Source organism: Triticum aestivum, chromosome 1D (genome assembly GCF_018294505.1).
Source record: "Triticum aestivum cultivar Chinese Spring chromosome 1D, IWGSC CS RefSeq v2.1, whole genome shotgun sequence".
Classification (NCBI taxonomy): Eukaryota; Viridiplantae; Streptophyta; class Magnoliopsida; order Poales; family Poaceae; genus Triticum; species Triticum aestivum.
In genome coordinates, this window is record NC_057796.1 from 12618327 (window position 1) to 12635843 (window position 17517).

Genomic DNA, 17517 nt, shown 5'->3' on the forward strand with positions numbered 1-17517 from the left:
GGGTCCGAGCAGCTTCCCATCTTAGTAGGGGGTGATTTCAACATCATTAGGAGGAGAGAGGAGAAGAATAATGATAACTTTGACGGCAGGTGGTCGTTCATGTTCAATACTATTATTGAAAGCTTGGATCTGAGGGAGATAGAACTTTCTGGTAGAAAGTTTACCTGGGCTAACTCTTTGCCCACCCGACTTACGAAAAGCTTGATCGCGTTCTTGCGAGTGTGGAGTGGGAACAGAAGTTCCCGCTTGTGAAGGTTCAAGCTCTTTCACGGGGTTTTTCCGATCACACACCCCTGTTCGTTGACTCAGGGGAGCCGAACCACGTGGGGAACAAAAACACCTTTTCTTTTGAGATGGCCTGGTTCGAACGCGAAGGGTTCCTAGACCTCATCGCTAGGGAATGGGCGAAGGGTGTTGGAGGTAGGACCGCGGTTGAGCGTTGGCAAAATAAGATTAGGAGTTTGAGAAGCTTCTTACGGGGTTGGGCTAAGCACCTTAGTGGGGTGTATAAGATTGAGAAGGACAGGCTCCTCTCTCTTATACAGAATTTGGACGTTAAGGCAGAATCCACGATTTTGATGCCTGCTGAGCTCCAGGTTAAAACTGAAGCAGAGAAGAGGTTGAAAGAACTTCTCCGCGAAGAAGAATTGAAGTGGGCTTTGCGGGCTAAGGTTCGCAAAGTGGTCCAAGGGGACGCGAATACTCAATTCTTTCATCTGATTGCTAATGGTAAGCACAGAAAGAAGAGAATATTCCAACTTGAACAAGATGAGGGCACTATTGTAGGACAGGATAACCTAAAAACATATATAACCGAGTATTATAGGCAGTTATTTGGACCTCCGGAGGATAATTGTGTATCTCTCGATGAGTCCAGAACTGAGGATGTGCCTCAACTTTCGGCTGCTGAAAATGATATTCTGGTTGCCCCGTTTTCGGAGAAGGAGGTGTTTGATGCTATAGCACAGTTGAAAAATAATAAGGCTCCCGGACCGGATGGATTTCCTGTGGAGTTCTACAAGAAGTGCTGGCATATTATTAAGGGGGGTTTGCTACCTATGTTTCATGATCTGTTCTCTGGACAGCTTCAATTATTTCACTTGAATTTTGGAACTATCACAATGCTTCCTAAGAAGACGGATGCTGTGAGAATTGAGCAGTTCAGGCCGATCTGCCTTCTCAATGTTAGTTTTAAAATATTCACCAAGGTCGGGACTAATAGGCTCACACAGATTGCACATTCTGTGGTGCAGCACTCCCAAACTGCTTTCATGCCGGAAAGAAACATCCTTGAAGGGGTGGTCGTCCTTCATGAAACGCTCCATGAAATCCATTCCAAGAAGTTAGATGGTGTCATTTTTAAGGTGGATTTTGAGAAAGCGTACGATAAGGTCAAATGGCCATTTCTCCAACAGGCATTGCGTATGAAAGGTTTTGATGAAGCCTGGCGACGCCAGGTTGAATCATTTACGCAAAAAGGGAGTGTGGGCATTAGAGTGAATGATGATATTGGTCATTACTTCCAGACACATAAAGGCCTAAGACAAGGAGATCCGATGTCCCCTATCCTGTTTAACATTGTGGTTGATATGTTAGCCATCCTGATAGGAAGGGCTAAGGAGAATGGTCAAGTGGGTGGCTTGGTACCTCATCTGGTTGATGGAGGTGTATCCATCCTTCAGTACGCTGATGATACAATCATCTTTATGGAGCATGACCTGGCCAAGGCGAGAAATATGAAGCTGGTGTTATGCCTTTTCGAACAATTGACCGGGTTAAAGATTAACTTTCATAAGAGCGAGTTGTTCTGCTTTGGTAGAGCCAAAGACGAACAGGAGGCTTATAGGCAATTGTTTGGGTGCGACTTGGGGGATTTACCTTTCTCTTACCTAGGTATTCCAATCCACCATCGAAAGCTGACCAATAGAGAATGGAAGTGCATCGAAGACCGGTTTGAGAAGAAACTGAGTTGCTGGAAGGGCAAGCTCATGTCATATGGAGGCCGATTAATTCTGATTAATTCGGTGCTCACGAGTATGCCTATGTTTCTCTTATCGTTCTTTCAAGTCCCAGTTGGTGTTAGGAAAAGACTGAACTTTTATCGATCGCGTTTCTTTTGGCAGGGTGATGAGCTAAAAAGAAAATACAGACTTGCAAAATGGGATATCATCTGTAGACCAAAAGACCAAGGGGGTCTTGGTATTGAGAATCTTGAAGTTAAGAACAGATGCCTTCTTAGCAAGTGGCTGTGGAAGCTTTCTTTTGAGACTGATGCCATGTGGGCCCAAATCCTTCGCAGCAAGTACCTACAGTCAAAGTCCTTGTCCCAGGTCACAGTCAGGCCAACTGACTCGCCTTTCTGGAAAGGTCTGATGAAAGTCAAACAGTCTATGTTTAATAGGACAAAGGTTGTTATTGGCAACGGCGCTAGTACACGATTCTGCGAGGATACTTGGCTCGGCGAGACACCCTTGGCCATTCAATATCCGTCTTTATATCGCATTGTTCAACGACGTGAGGTGTTCGTTGCTACGGTGTTTCAATCCATCCCCCTTAATATTCAGTTCAGAAGGTCGTTAGTGGGCAATCGTTGGGAAGATTGGCTCCGTCTAGTTCGGAGACTAATGGATGTCCATCTTTCTCAACAATCCGATGAATTACGCTGGAAACTGACTAGGTCTGGAGTATTCACGGTTAAATCAATGTATATTGATGTAATTAATTCGAGCTCCATTCCTACCTCCAATCATGTTTGGGCTGTCAAAGTTCCTTTGAAAATAAAAGTGTTTATGTGGTTTGTCCATAAACAGGTTATTTTAACCAAGGATAACTTGATTAAGCGTAATTGGACAGGACCTACGAGGTGTAGCTTCTGTGATCGGGACGAGACGATCAAACATCTCTTTTTTGATTGCCCGTTTGCCAGAGTTCTTTGGCGGACGGTTCACATTGCTTTTAATATTACTCCACCGAATTCTGTCACTACGTTATTTGGGACATGGCTCACTGGGATTGAGCCTGAATTAGCGAGACATATTCGTGTTGGAGTTTGCGCTTTGTTGTGGACCATCTGGACTTGCAGAAATGATTTGGTTTTTAACAGAATATCACGTATTCACTTTTTGCAGGTTATTTTCCGAGCCACGGCCGTGATCCGTTCATGGTCGCTACTCACTCCGATGGAGGCCAGAGAGCATTTGGTTACTGGATCTATCCGATGGGAGATGGTAGCTCGGGATATCTTCAACCGGTTTGGATGGCGGTCATGTAATAGGATAGGCAATTAGTTTACCTATTTATCTTTAGCCAGCCGGTTGTGGCGTCTTATCTTGGCTAGTCTGTGTGTCCAGCCTCTTTAGCTCTATGTGAGCTGTCTTTTTATTTCTTTTCAGTCGGAGACTTTGGAACCTTGTTGGAACCTTTTATTTCGTTAATAAGATGGTCGTATGCATCATTCTGATGCAGAGGCCGGGGAGATCCCCTTTTTGAAAAAAAAACTGATTGCTTGCTAGGTGATGCGCAGATCACATGACTAAACGGGGGGACCGGCGCCAAATGCTACATGATCTCGACTAGGAGGTCATCGCTTTGCGCGACATGCCGCAGCACTGGAAATGAATCCTTCTCCCCTAGTCTAGGTTCATGTACTGTTCACAGTAGAGTTTTTTTTTTGCAGGGTCACCGTAGAGTATTTTGTGCCCTCGTTACAGCCAAACTACATGGAGGTATGTCAAATATAGTCTTGAAAAGCATGGTCTGATTAATGCCGGGGTCCGCTTGAATACACTCCTCTTTCAAAAAAATTAGAAAATAATTTTGCCTTGGACCCTCCTAACTGGCGAACATTCGCCAGGGGACATGGCACATGCAAATGATTCGATGGCATTTTTAGTTGTGACTAGCATGGTTCCCGTGCTTTGCTACGAAACTACAGAATCATAGCTCACACGTATTTTACTATGGAATAACAGAAAAAATATGGCTTCATAAATACGTATGTTTTATATAAATCATCAGTTGTGCGCAATGTCATTACGGCATCCTAGGCTAGTACATAATAATTCAATGCATATTAAGACTTATCGAGCTTAATTCCAGATTTATTTCTCATGCTTGATTAAAAAAAGTCCAAAACACCAAATGCTCCCAGGATGCTTCACAGTGCTACATTTATTTTTAGAAAAACTCCCCATGCTATATTTTTTTTAGAAAAACTCCCCGTGCTATAGTTACTCAATGCCATAGCTTTCTCCTCATTATAACATTGCAGTGCATCTTCAATATTACGAGTGATAGAAAATGTCGAAGAAACAAGGACAATGTAGGGCCCGCACGCATGGTGTTTGCAGCCCTGCAGCTGTCCAATGTGTGAATAGTAGTGTCCTTTAGTTTTCACAAGTGGTGAATGCTAGCATGTGGATGAGTTGCCTGTGCGTTCAAATTTGCCACGTTTTTTTTCTATATGTGTGAACAGTCCTACTTTTTCTAGATGGCAAGGAGTAGGGCACTTGTAGGAGACATGCTGGGTTCAGACTCCCATCAGCCACATTTTTTATTTTGGCTACTGTTGAGGTAGGTCCCACATGTAATAGGAGATAGAGGAGTGAACTCTCCACCAACTCAAATCTTTAGAAGTAGGAAAGATATACGGAACTCACATCTTGTTTATCTGATTCCATTTAGGGAGCATTCGCACAGACACACAAAAAGAGATTTCATTTTGTTAAGAAATTAGGCAGCTTTTGGTTAAGCTCAATCTAGATTAGCATTATCAAAGATTACTGACATGGCATATCGCATGTGAATGATGAGAGATTCGGAACATACGAGTTCACCGAAAACTCTAGTGCAACGACATGGTTAGCCATAGTGGTGAAGATGAGGTGGTTGTTCGGTCTCGAGGAAGCAGGTGAACTGTAGCCGTGGATGTAGTTGAACTTGAACGAGCAGCCGCGCCGAGACGCTCCCAAAAACCTTATTGACCCTCACGTGGTGCAGGTTCTAGAAGCTTCTTGATTTCCATCTTAAGGTGTCCATAGGTGAAGTGATCCAGCGAGTTATCTGTCAAAGCCGCTATCACGACAGAGTTGTCAGAATGAACAATAATAGGGAGGTTTGACCGCTGCAAACTCAATGACACTCCCTCCGGAACAACACTGATCTCCGACTCTAGAGCATCCTTGCAGTGGAAAGATAGGGCCACCCGGTGATGGTTTAGGGCGGGGGAGGGGGGGGGGGGGTAGTTTCTTTATGACTGAAGCTTCTGTAGCAGGAAACTCGGCAATATACGTTTTCCCTTTCACAATCTCCTCAACGCTATACTTCTGATCCTGATTAAAGGATGTAAAGTAAAGTAGGTTCCATATCCTCCACAACAGCATGATTGTCATAGCTCGCTCGTCCTCCTTCAGATTGCACAGGATGCTAAAAGCCACTCCTTGCCACGTGAACAGCAGTTTTTCATTTGTTGGGAAAGGCCGGACCTGGTGCATCTCATCCCATAGCTTACTTCACATGTAGGGAGTAGTAAACTTTTTTTTTGCGAGGAAATCTTTCAATATATTCATCAACTGTCAAGGTAGTATAAAAAACACCAGAATTAAAAGAAAACATACAGGTCGGTAAACCGGGACTAAAGGGTCGTTACTAATGCCTCTCCCCTTTAGTCCCAGTTCTTACACGAACCGGGACTAAAGGCCGCGGCCACGTGGACCTCCACCTTTAGTCCCGATTGGTAACACCAACCGGGACTAAAGAAATTTTATGATTTTTTTTTTAAAAAAAATTTGAATTTTTTTTTGATTTTCAAATTTCTGAATTATTTTAACCTCTAATCTGTAATCACCACCCCTCATCACTGCTCAATTTATCCTCTAATCTCTAATCACCCCTCATCATTCCAAATTAGCTAACTTCCCGGACGGTCACCCATCCTCTCACTCCTCCAGCCTGAGCTAGCTTAACTTCCGGATTCTGTTCTCCCTCGTTTCCAAGTCTGCACTTGTTGTTTTCCTGACAATAGTAAGTTGTCAATCCTATTAACCCTCAGGAATTTAGCTTGAGCATGAAGTGACACATTTTACTGTTTGAGTTTGAAACTATTATTTTAAAAAACAATAATTATTTAGTAACACTAATATTTCTTGAATAATTAGTTTGACCATTGTTTGACCACAGTTTGACCAGATTTGACCAAAATTCAAAAAAACTGAAATAATTATTTAGTAACACTAATATTCTAGAATAATTAGTTAGACCACAGTTTGACCAGATTTGACCACATTTTTTCCAAAAAAAAATTGAAACTATATTTTTTCTGTTACTAGTGGCGCACCTAGCAAATGGTGCGCCACTAGTAAGTTTGAAATTTTTTTGATTTTTTTGCACTCTAGATCTTAAAAGCCCCGTAACTTTTTTCTGTTAGGTTTTTAAGGATTTTGAGAATGTTTAACGGGGTTCCCCCAGTTAAATTCGGATGTAACTTTCCGAGTAGATGATTTTTCATATAAAAAACTTTTTAATCCGAGTTCGTATGCAAAAGTTATGCCCATTTTACAAATTCCAGAGAGATTTTGCAAATAAAGTCGAAATTCATATTTGTAAATTTTCCCAACAACTAGACCACATATCACATGGGAAACTTATTTTATTTTATTTTTTTGACATTTCCATCATTTTCTTTTGTATTTTCTAAAACTGAAAAGGCGGTCCAGGGGGGTAAAGTTTAAAAATGGGACCTTTAGTACCGGTTCGTGCCACGAACCGATACTAATGCCTCAAAACCCATTAGTACCGGTTGGTGGCACCAACTGGGACTACCTTTAGTCCCGGTTGGTGCCACCAACCGGGACATCGCACCCTTTAGTCTCGGTTCGTGGCACCAACCGGGACTAAAGGGCCCAAGTGAACCAGGACTAATGCCTTAGCCGCACGAACTGGGACCAATGCTCACATTAGTCCCGGTTCGTGACTGAACGGGGACTAATGTGAATACTGCCCTGTGACCAAAGCCCTGTTTTCTACTAGTGCACCTAGCAACGACTAGAAGCACCGGAGGTGTGGAGCGAGTCAAAGGCGCGCCTCCATCCTATTGCCCCTCCCTTATCGAAGCCGGGCAAACCTTAATATAGTAGACAGTCGGGAAGTCATCGTGCTATATATATTTTTTGACTTAAAAATAATAATACACTCTATATATTTTATTTATTTTACATGAATACACACTATATTTTTTTTTAATGAAGAGAGTAGGACGGAAGTGTTTCCTCTCAAAAAATAAAGAACGGAGTTTTTTTTTTGAGGGAAAAAAAAGAACGGAAGTGGGTTCTTTTTTTTAGACACTGGACGGAAGTGGGTGATTCTCTTGTTTTCTGCGAGGGGAGGCCCGATAAGGTGGGCCTAGCCTGACACAGCTTAGGGCCCAGGCCAGCACATCAGCGAGTACGTAAACGCTTTGCGAAGGCGGAATTCGTCCCTCTTTCCTCTGTACTCTGTTCGGTTCTCCGTCCTCTCCTTCGTGACTTCTCCATGGCCGCCAAGAGGAAGCCCAGCAGGTCGCCGGCGGCGGCGAATGCGAAGGAAGATGATGCCGAGGGTCTCTTCTCCTCCCGCTCCTTCGTGCACACCACACTCTGCGCCCGCCTCCAACCAAGGTCCTTCCCCCCTCTGCCTCTCTGATTCCCCGTGTCTCTGGCCCTAGTGATCTGGTAGTCCCCTGGGGGAACGGATGATTTTCAAATTTCCAATCTGAATGATCAAAAGACATGGATTGAAGTAGGAAGTTCAAACTCCACTTATTTGTGATATGTGAATATTAGTTCATTCTATTGGATTCCTGTTGTGTTAATATGTGAATATTAGTTCAAATCAGAAATTACAATCCTCTCATCTTCCATATCACCAGTTTTGAGAGACAGGCAGTGCAATAATAATCTAGTACTTTACAGCAAAATCCAGGAGCTCACCCCCTAATGTCGTCCACGGCTCTTTTGAGAAATGATCAAAATAGTGTTCGTAGTTTAAGGAGTACTAGAAGTTTGACAGAAGACATGTCCAAAACGTCACCCACCAAGCTGTGATATGGAGAGAGTAATAATATGGGAACATTAGTGCATCCTGTTGGATTCATGCATAGGAACATTGTTTGGATTAACTACAATTGCCGCTTTCAAATCAGAAATGACAATCCTCTGATCTTCCATACCGCCAGTTTTGAGAGATATTCAGCGCAATGATCTACTTTACAGCAAATCAGTGTCTAGGTATGGTATTTCCACTAATCTCATGTCTTGAAGGCTCAATACAGTTTATTCATCAGAAATTAAAAAGAACAATACAAGCAAAGTATTTTACAGTCGCCTTTTGGTTCACTATACAAAACAATGACCATCGTATTTGAAAGAACACCAGATTCACTAGAAAAACTGTCCGCCTCTTACTGACCATCGTATGTTTCATCAGGTTTCCATTTAGATATTGCATAAATTACTCTCCCTTTCCATCCTTGTAGCAGCCAACCACGGTCTTCAACAGCAAAGAATTCCTCATGCCAAAACGTTTTCTTCATGTATACTATTATCCTTAAGATGGCTGGATCGACAGGAAGCTGCTGGAACCCGGCCTTGAGGCACCTTGCGTGCCACTGCCTGTAACTTTCTGGTCTCTCAGTTCTTTCTGCACCCTCACATGCTATGATGTTAAGCGCATCCTTCCCAAATATCATCCTCTCAATCATCTTTCTTGCTTCATTATCCCGTGGAGCAACGTTTGAATCAAGCATGTCAAACATTGAAGAGTAATGGAACATTACCTCTTTGAAACGTTTTATGAAGAAGGGAGAACTGCGTAACCCATTCACGGTGCCTGAAATAAAAAGCTTTGGGTTCATCCTCCTCACCATTTTGAGCACCTTGTCCCTTGCACTATTTATGGCTTCGGTTTCATGACCGAGATTCTTCATCCGGTACATGCAATTGATTATGAGAACTTCATCCTCCACAATATTAAGATCCTCAATTTTAATGTTCTCCCATCTTGAAGCGGCAATACTGAAAAGATACCTTGAACATGTTTGCATAATCAACCAACCGCTTCCCTGTCTCCTCGATCATTTCGCTGGGGCGGAAACCTGGCCGGGGAACATCTATACCTGTGATCCGAAGCTTAGGGGCTCCCTCTTCTTGCTGTGCAAACTTCTGAATCATTAATGGCCACTGAAAGCCGAAGCCGATGCCAAAGCCGAAGCCGCTCCTCAATCAAACTTAGATGTGACCAGTTGCCACCAAGAACCGTCGCAGGCACGTTGTGTTCCATCAAATATGTTTTCTTCCGTACGATATGTCTTGACATTCATTTCATAATCTGTTTCCTCGCACCGATGAAACAACATCCTCCAGAGAGGAATATCTACCAGACCAACATGGAAATGAAGAATCGTCGACATCGATGTCACACACACACACACATAATCTGATATTGCCCTTAACGGTAAGATTTTGCCTTAATTAATCCATGTTGATGCCTCTGAGTTTAGGAATCATTTATGTTTACAAAAACCACTCTCTTTCTGCCTCATCATTCAGGAACCCTTGACTCTTGGAGCTCCCCGTGTTCTTGCATACATTGTGGTACTCTTTTGTTTTTATTAAAACATTGTGGTACTCTCTTTTTTAGGTGATGGTACTCTCTTTTGGTTTTTTTGGGTAGTCCGATAAAAAAGCACAGTTTGTGGGATACATCTCGAATCATTTTTTTTTAAATGGTCACTGGGGGGGAAAGGCTCCCCACCTGAATATATTTTAAACATAGCAGAAGAGTACAGAACTCACATGTTTTGTGAGGAGAGGAAGTCACCCCACAGCCCGGCATGTTCCTTTAGGCTCTCGGTTTTGAGCCGAGGAGCCCATATAGTTATGTCATCAAGAATAGCTCTAATGGAATCAGCAGTGGGAAGGTCTATTCCTTGGAAGACTTTTTTGTTCCGTGCGTCCCAGATCTTCCAGAGGATGATTAGGAACATGAAGGAGCGGACTGAAGTTGGCAATGCAGTTGGTAACCTTGTAGAGAAAAGGTCACTAATAGGCGTAAAGCACGGGCGAATGGAGGTAGCCTGCCAAATGCCCCGAGCAGCCGGGCATGAAAAGAACAGGTGCTCGTGATCTTCAACCTGGTGAGAACATCTTGCACAAGCTTCAGAATCGAGGATGCTTTTTTTATGCAAGTTTTTTCGGGTGTTGAGGCGGACGAGGTAGAAGAGCCATCCGAAGATCATAACCTTTTTTGGCACTTTTGAGTCCCAGATGGCGGCAAGCATGGGATCGGAGAGATGATCCGAGAGAGCCGCATATGCACCCCGGGTCGAGAAGGCGGACCCGTTGAGCAAACGACGAGTGTTCGGAACCTGCGAGAGAGCACAATCCTGCAACAAAGAGTTTAGAGAAGCAAGTTCTGCGATCGCAGTAGTGGTTAGCCGATTACGAAGAGCAAGTTCGATCCCTTCCTGCAGAATTGTAACTACCAAGGCATTTTGATTTGTATGGTGGGAAAAAAGGGCTGGGTAGACTATAGCCAGAGGTTCTGGCTTTAGCCATCGATCTAACCAGAAGAAGGTGGAGCAACCGTCTCCAACAGTACACTAGAAAATCTCTCTCAAGCTCTGTAGGTGTTTGAAAATAGTCTTAGCAAGAAAGGAGCTGTTCTTGCCAAAGCCAATGTGAAGAGGTGAGTGGTACAAAACCCAGTCCTTCCAAGGGAGGGAGGTGGAGTGTAAAAACTTGTAAGCAAATTTCAGCAGTAAACAAAAATTTTGTGCGCGAAGGTTTTTAACACCCAAACCACCTGCATCTCTAGGAGTGCACACTTTATCCCAAGCAACCAAGCATTTAGCTCTAAGCAGGTTTCATTGTTTGATATACATCTCGAATCATGGAAATGGCCTAGCGACACATGGCGTCCCGGCCCTAAAGAATGACCAAGTTTTGCTAGATTATATGCCTCAACATTCAAGTCACGACTCTCATAAGTAAAACTACACATAAAATGAGAAGCTCTAAGCCGAATCTCCTTGATCACACTTCCATAGATTCCTCGGTTACCTGTATTTATATCATCCACCACCTGCTTGGAGATAGATGCTATTACCATTCACGGAATGTTCAGGTCTGTCGCCAGAGAAAAAGCTTCCCTGCAAGCGATCGCCTCAGTGCCGAACTCCCAAGGAAGGTTCCTTGGTCATCCTGGCACACGGCTGCCGCAGCACCTCCTCTCGCCGATCGCAGCAACCCTGCATCAACATGTATTTTGGCCATACCGGCTGGAGGTGCCTTCTGGCGTATATTTCTTCTCCTCCGTGGTACTCTCTTTTGGTGGTATGAAGAGTTTTAATATATTTTTTGAGGAGTAGTTTTGATCAGGTGGGCCCAACATGACACAGCCCGGGCCCAGGGCCCAGTTAAAACACGACTCAGCACCTGAGCAGGTGCGTAAACCGCCCCCTCTCCCCCTCCTCTTGGGTTCTCCATCCTCTCCTCCGCGACCTGTGTTTCCAACTTTCCATGGCCGCCAAGAGGAAGCTCGGCAGGTCGCCGCCGGCGGCGGCGGCGAATGCGAATGCGTAGGCCAAGGAAGACGACGAGGAGGGGCACCTCTCCTCGCGCTCCTTCCCCCTCTCTGATTCCCCGTGTCTCTGTGGCCCTGGTGATTTGTCTGTCCCCTCAGGCTCGGGGAACTAGAGCCTCACGCCCTAATGTCGTCCACATCTTTTTTTGAGAATAATTTATGCATATGATTTTCAAATTTCCAATCTGAATGATCACGATGGTGTTCGTAGTTTAAGGAGTACTGGAAGTCTGATAGAAGACGTGTCCAGAACGTCACCCACCTACTCTAGTTGTGATATGCAGAGAGTAATAATATGTCAACATTAGTGCATTCAAAAAGCCCAATTGCCGTCTTCAGATCGGAAATGGCAATCTGTGATTTACCATATCACCAGTTTTGAGAGATATTACCGAAAAAGGCTTTCGCCCACTTTATATATAAAGCACCGATCAACAAGCATCCAGTACAAACATACGCCATCGCTACACACGCACACACCCAAGGCACGATACAAAGGCGCTGAGCGCAGCAAACAACACCATCCCTAGCACTACCACCACGAAGAGATGAAGCTACATATAACGATCCATGAGCTCCAAGGCGGCGCCTTCAAGAAGGGTACGACACCGGCGCGCCGCCACCGCCCGATCCAAGGATCAGAGTTTCCCCTGGAGCTGCATGATGGGCAATGAGAGCCGCGATGACGCCTTCAAGAAGGGAACGATCTTCGCCGCCGCCGGTCCGTCCGAATATAGAATAGGTTTTCACCTCGGCCAACACTCACCGCCACCGAACGGCACACCCCGGCTACCACGCCGCCCACACGGCCATGGCGAGCGGGAAGCACCAAGCCACGGGCTCTGCCCAAGAGCACCGCGCTACCATCACCAGGGCCGCCGCCCCGGCATCGAAGACCTTGACACCACCTCACCCGAGACCTGCCGCTACCCCAACCAAAGAGACGAGCGGAAAGGTCCCACCTTTCGCACCCCTGGGCGACCCCCATCGTCGAGACCCGATAGGCCGGCCAGAATTGGCATCCATCAGCCCGTCCTGCAGCCCCGAGCGCGAGACGAACTCGATCCTGCAGCACCGTGAGGGGGACGAGGCCAGTCCTGCTGCACCATGCGCGAGACGAGCTCGGTCCTGCCGCACCGGACGCGAGACGAGCGATGGACCGCGGCTGGGAGAGGGCCAGCCCTTCGATGGAAGTAGTGCCCGAACGACGAGGATATGGGGCGAAGGTCAAGACGGTCCGAACGCGGACGAGCCGACGCCGGTGAAGCCGGCCGTTGCCGCAGTCAGAGCCATCAAGCCACCATGAAGCTGCCACGACACCGGGAGGCCACCACCAACGCGGGACCTCCCCGCGCCGCCGCTCACGGCCAGAGCAACGGCCACGCCCGGCCGCTGCCCACCTGCGTCGCCCGGCGAGCTCCAAGCGTCGGAGCAGCCGGGCACGCACCACCGATGTCACACGCCGGAGCGCCAGCCACCACCACAGAGCATGCGCATCCACGCCCTGGCCAACACCACCGGAAGCCCCACCACCCCACCGGAGAAGCACAGCCACCAGCAGCACCACCACCACCTTAGCAGGGTCGCCAGCCGTCCCCGCCGCCACCAACCACCATCACCAACCAGATCTGGGCAGAGCCACCCAGATCCGCCGCCAGAGCAACCCACCTCCTCGGATCCCCACAAGCCGCCGCTGGAAGGGGGAGGGAGGAGAGGGGGGCACTCCTGCGGGCCACCACGACGCCGGGGAGGGGGAGGGAGCCGGAGCAGAGGAGAGCCGCCGCCCGACGCCGACAGGCAGGAGGGGGCGCCCCGCGACGCCGGCCACCTGCGCGCGGGAGGAGACGCCCCGCCGCCGCCTGCGCCATGCGGCCTTTGGCCGGTGACGCCGGCGGCGGTGGCAAGGGAGGAGAGGCCGAGGCGAGGAGCTGGGGCGGCGGCGCTAGGGTAGCCGCCCGGAGTCGCCCGCGGGAGCGACTCGGGGGCGGACTGATTCTCTTCCTTTGAGAGGTATTCAGTGCAATGATCTGCAGTACTTTACAGCAAAACAATGTCTAGGTACGGTATTTCCACTAATCTCATGTCTTGAAGGCCCAATACAGTTTATTCATCAGAAATGAAAAAGAACGATAGAAACAAAGTATTTCTTTCGCTGTTTTGTTCATTATACAAAACAATGACCAAGTACACATAGTTAATATCTGTTTGGAAGAACACCAGATTCACTCTAAAAGCTGTTTGAATTTTACTTATCATCATATGTTTCATTAGGTTCCCACTTGGATATAGCATAAATTACTCTCCCTTTCCATCCTTGCAGTAGCCAACCGCGATCTTCAACAACAAAGAATTCCTCATGATAAAGTGAGTTCTTCATTTGTACTATTTTCTTTAAGATGGCTGGATCAATTGGAAGCTGCTGGAACCCAGCCTTGAGGAACCTTGCTTGCCACTGCCTGTAGCTTTCTGGCCTCTCAGTCCTTTCTGCATCCTCACATGCTATGCTGTTAAGTGCGTCCCGCCCAAATAGGACCCTCTCAATCGTCTTTCTTGCTTCATTATCCCGTGGAACATTTGCATCAAGCATGTCAAACATTGAAGAGTAATGGAGCATAACCTCTTTGAATCGTTGTATGAAGAAGGGAGAACTGTGTAACCCATTCACGGCGCCAGAAATGAAAACCTTCGGGTTCATCCTCCTCATAGTTTTCAGCACCTCATCCCTTGCGCTATTTACGGCATCGGTTTCATGACCGAGATTCTTCATGCGGAACATGCAGTTGATTATGAGAAATTCATCCTCATCAATGTTAAGATCCTCAATTTCAATGGTATCCCATCTTGAAGCGGCAATGCCCTGATACTGAAAAGATACCTTGAACATGTTTGCATAATCAACTAACCGCTTACCTGTCTCTTCGATCATTTCACAGGGGCGCAAACTTTGCTGGGGAGTGTCTATACCCGTGATCCGAAGCATAGGAGCTCCCTCTCCTTGCTGTGCAAACCTCTGAATCATTGATGGCCACTGAAAGCCGAAGCCTATGCCGAAATCGACGATGTGCACCCTTGGTTGCCTTTGTGAGACATAAAAAATAGTTTGGTTGGCAAAGTAGTATGACGCCCTTTTGAAAGGGCAAGCTGCAAGAAAAAGACTGCAAACATCTAACCAATCTGCGGTACTTGTTCGCCTTTCCACGAGGTTCCGGTAAACCTGACTCCCGATCCCATTCAAGCGTGCCTCAAGGCCATCTGCCAAGTAAAATGCCAGTCTCTGAGTACAATCACCATCTGTTGAAGAGTGTTGTCTTATCTTCAATAGCAGTTCACTGGCCAACAGGTAGCAGTTTTCTGCCACAGCTTGTGCGCAATGGATGAGGAGAGTCCTGAGATCAACCAACTCTTTTCTTGGCTGCTTCCTACATTTGCTCCGTCCTTTCAGCGAGTTCTTGTTTCCTTCCCCCGCCATCCTTTCTTGAAGTCTTGTTATTTGGTTAGAAGGACCATAGCACAGCAGAACTCGGTCGAAATTTTCATTTCGAATTATTGCACAAGTGGTGATGGCATGATGTTTATTGCTCCTTCCTTGAAAGATATCCCAGTCCCTTTGGTCTGACACCTCAAAGATTGTGTTTTCGCTGGTCCTCTCTCCTAGTTTTGCCTTTGTAGTCAGTTGGGAAATATGAAGTATGTCGTTCTTTAAATATATCACCAGCTTATCAATAATTGGAGCAAACATTATTTTCTCCTCGACACCTCTCTGACAATGCAAGGCTGGAAATTCAGATCCGGAAGTCCATCCAACACTTTTGAACGGACGATTTGGTAGAGAAAGACTCCTATTGCAGATATATGGACTCAACGGGCTTGTTAAGGGTTGTAACATGATGTAACTGGAATAGTCATTACTAAAGCTAGTGCTCCGGAGCCTCTTGTAACGGCTGGTCCCACTCTTATCAGAGGTTTCTGGTTTGTTATTGCTATGCAATGGCGGCCAGTTAGTAGCCGGCGCGGATACCTCCCCAAGAATGTCACGGAATGGCTTCTCAGCAGCCTGGACAGCAGCCTCCCCTTGGCATATGTTGACCCTCTCATCAATGTCTTCCATTAGCATCTGGCTTATGTGGTGAAGAGCATCATTTGATCTGATTCGGCGGTGATCAGAGCTACCCCCTACAGCAATCTGAAATTTGCTTTGTCCATGGCTGCTGTTGACACTTGCTTGGTTCGCTGGGGACCAAACTGTTGAGTGTGGACCACTCAGGTCATAGTTGTACACGGTGAATTGCTGCTGCTGGGAAGAGGAATCACCTTCGTATGGTTGGTCGGTTGCTGCGAGGGTGTCCAGATTGTCACGGAGAGGTTCAATCGCCATTGTGGAAAGTCTGATTTCCACCTCAATATGAGATATATGGTTATTGTTGTCCTACAGCAAATGAACCGGCTTGTTTCCTGGAAGAAGAAAAAAGGGAAATGGAAGCTAAATTATGTGAGGTGAATTTTGGTTCACCTTGCTCATGTGCTACAATCTAGAATGCCCGTAAAACGGAGTTCTGCTTCTTCCTTTTTGTTAGAGATTCAGCTTATGATTGTTTTGGCATGCCTTTCTGATCGAAAACAAATTCCGAAGGCTTATAACTAACTGAGCCGGTTAAATATAGAATCTATGAAGATTTTGAATCTATGTCTCTATGACGCGCCTAATACTACTGTTCCTTTTTATTTGCAGGAAGCTCCTCATCTGACCTGAGCAAAGAGCAAAAGTAGGGAAGCACACACCTTGGTTATTAAGCAGCAGCAGCAGCAGATCCAATGCTTTGAGAGAAGAGTAGCGAGGATGTGGACTATGAAAGATGAGCAGTGAGGTTGTGGTGTTGATGTGAAGTTAATTTGTCGTTCCTCTACCTTATAGCTTTGTTCCCAACGTCATAAGATTGTGACAGAGAAGCGTCCAGATTACAAGCAATTATCCTGTCGATTAGTTCTAGGCCCGGCCGCGCATCAGACATATGAAAAATGGTTTATTAGGAGCGCTGGCCTGGGTTTCAATCATTATTAAGGTTCCTAATTAAACTGTTAAAAGTTCTGAGGTAATCAAAAAAGGGGATGCACTATTCAAAGTTTTTTTTTCTTTCTTTTCCACTTGATAATTGATATATATAATGGTATTGGTTGAATCTTTTTCGAGGATAATTTGCTGTACTTTATCTCATTAAATAATCAGTTTTTTGCATGATTATCTTAGTTCAAAATTGAATTGTTGGTGCCTAGCTAGTCTGATGAGATTTGAATTTATGTTCTGTCGTATCTGAATTATTTGTACCAAATATTTAACTAGTGTAACTGCCATTTTTATTTACAACATCGACGGCAATGTTAGTTATCAGGTCATGAAAATGCATATCCAAATTACTTGTCCCTACTTTAGTACAATTTAGTATAAAGTTGTACTAGAAGAACAGGTCAAAATAACTAGAAGAAACCAGAACAAATCTTTTAAAAAAATCAGACGTAATTGAAAAAAAAAGGCACTATGCAAAGTAACTTGTAAATTTTCTTTTCATTTGATAGTTGATTTCTATAATGGTTGAATTTTTGGAGGGTAATTTGTTGTACCAAGTTTGTGCTTGGTTTTCGCCTAGGCCGTGCCAATGCGACCTTGTATTGATGTCTATATGTCATCAACAATTGTATATACGGAACTCGCATCTTGTTTATCTGATTCCATTTAGGGAGCATTTGCACAGGCACAAAAAGAGATTTCATTTTGTTAAGATATTAGGCAGTTTTTGGTTAAGCTCAATCTAGATTAGCATTATCATAAGATTACTAACATGGCAAATCGCAAGCTAGGAACATCTAGCATATGGGCCAGAGGGGCATGTCAGCGAATAGAGATTA

At 45.5% G+C, this 17517-nt stretch overlaps 1 protein-coding gene and 1 long non-coding RNA gene across 2 annotated transcripts; one reads left to right on the forward strand and one right to left on the reverse strand.

Moving 5' to 3' along the window:
• The first annotated feature begins 7491 nt into the window (after positions 1-7491).
• LOC123179951 (uncharacterized) lies at positions 7492-16730 on the forward strand. The gene is made up of 2 exons (XR_006490628.1): positions 7492-7652; positions 16346-16730. It is a non-coding gene; the product is annotated as an uncharacterized lncRNA (long non-coding RNA).
• On the reverse strand, positions 13862-16186 carry LOC123179947 (scarecrow-like protein 34). Its single transcript, XM_044591865.1, has one exon. The coding sequence runs from the start codon at positions 15989-15991 to the stop codon at positions 13862-13864; it is 2130 nt and encodes a 709-aa protein (XP_044447800.1). The 5' UTR covers positions 15992-16186.
• Positions 16731-17517: the final 787 nt, after the last annotated feature.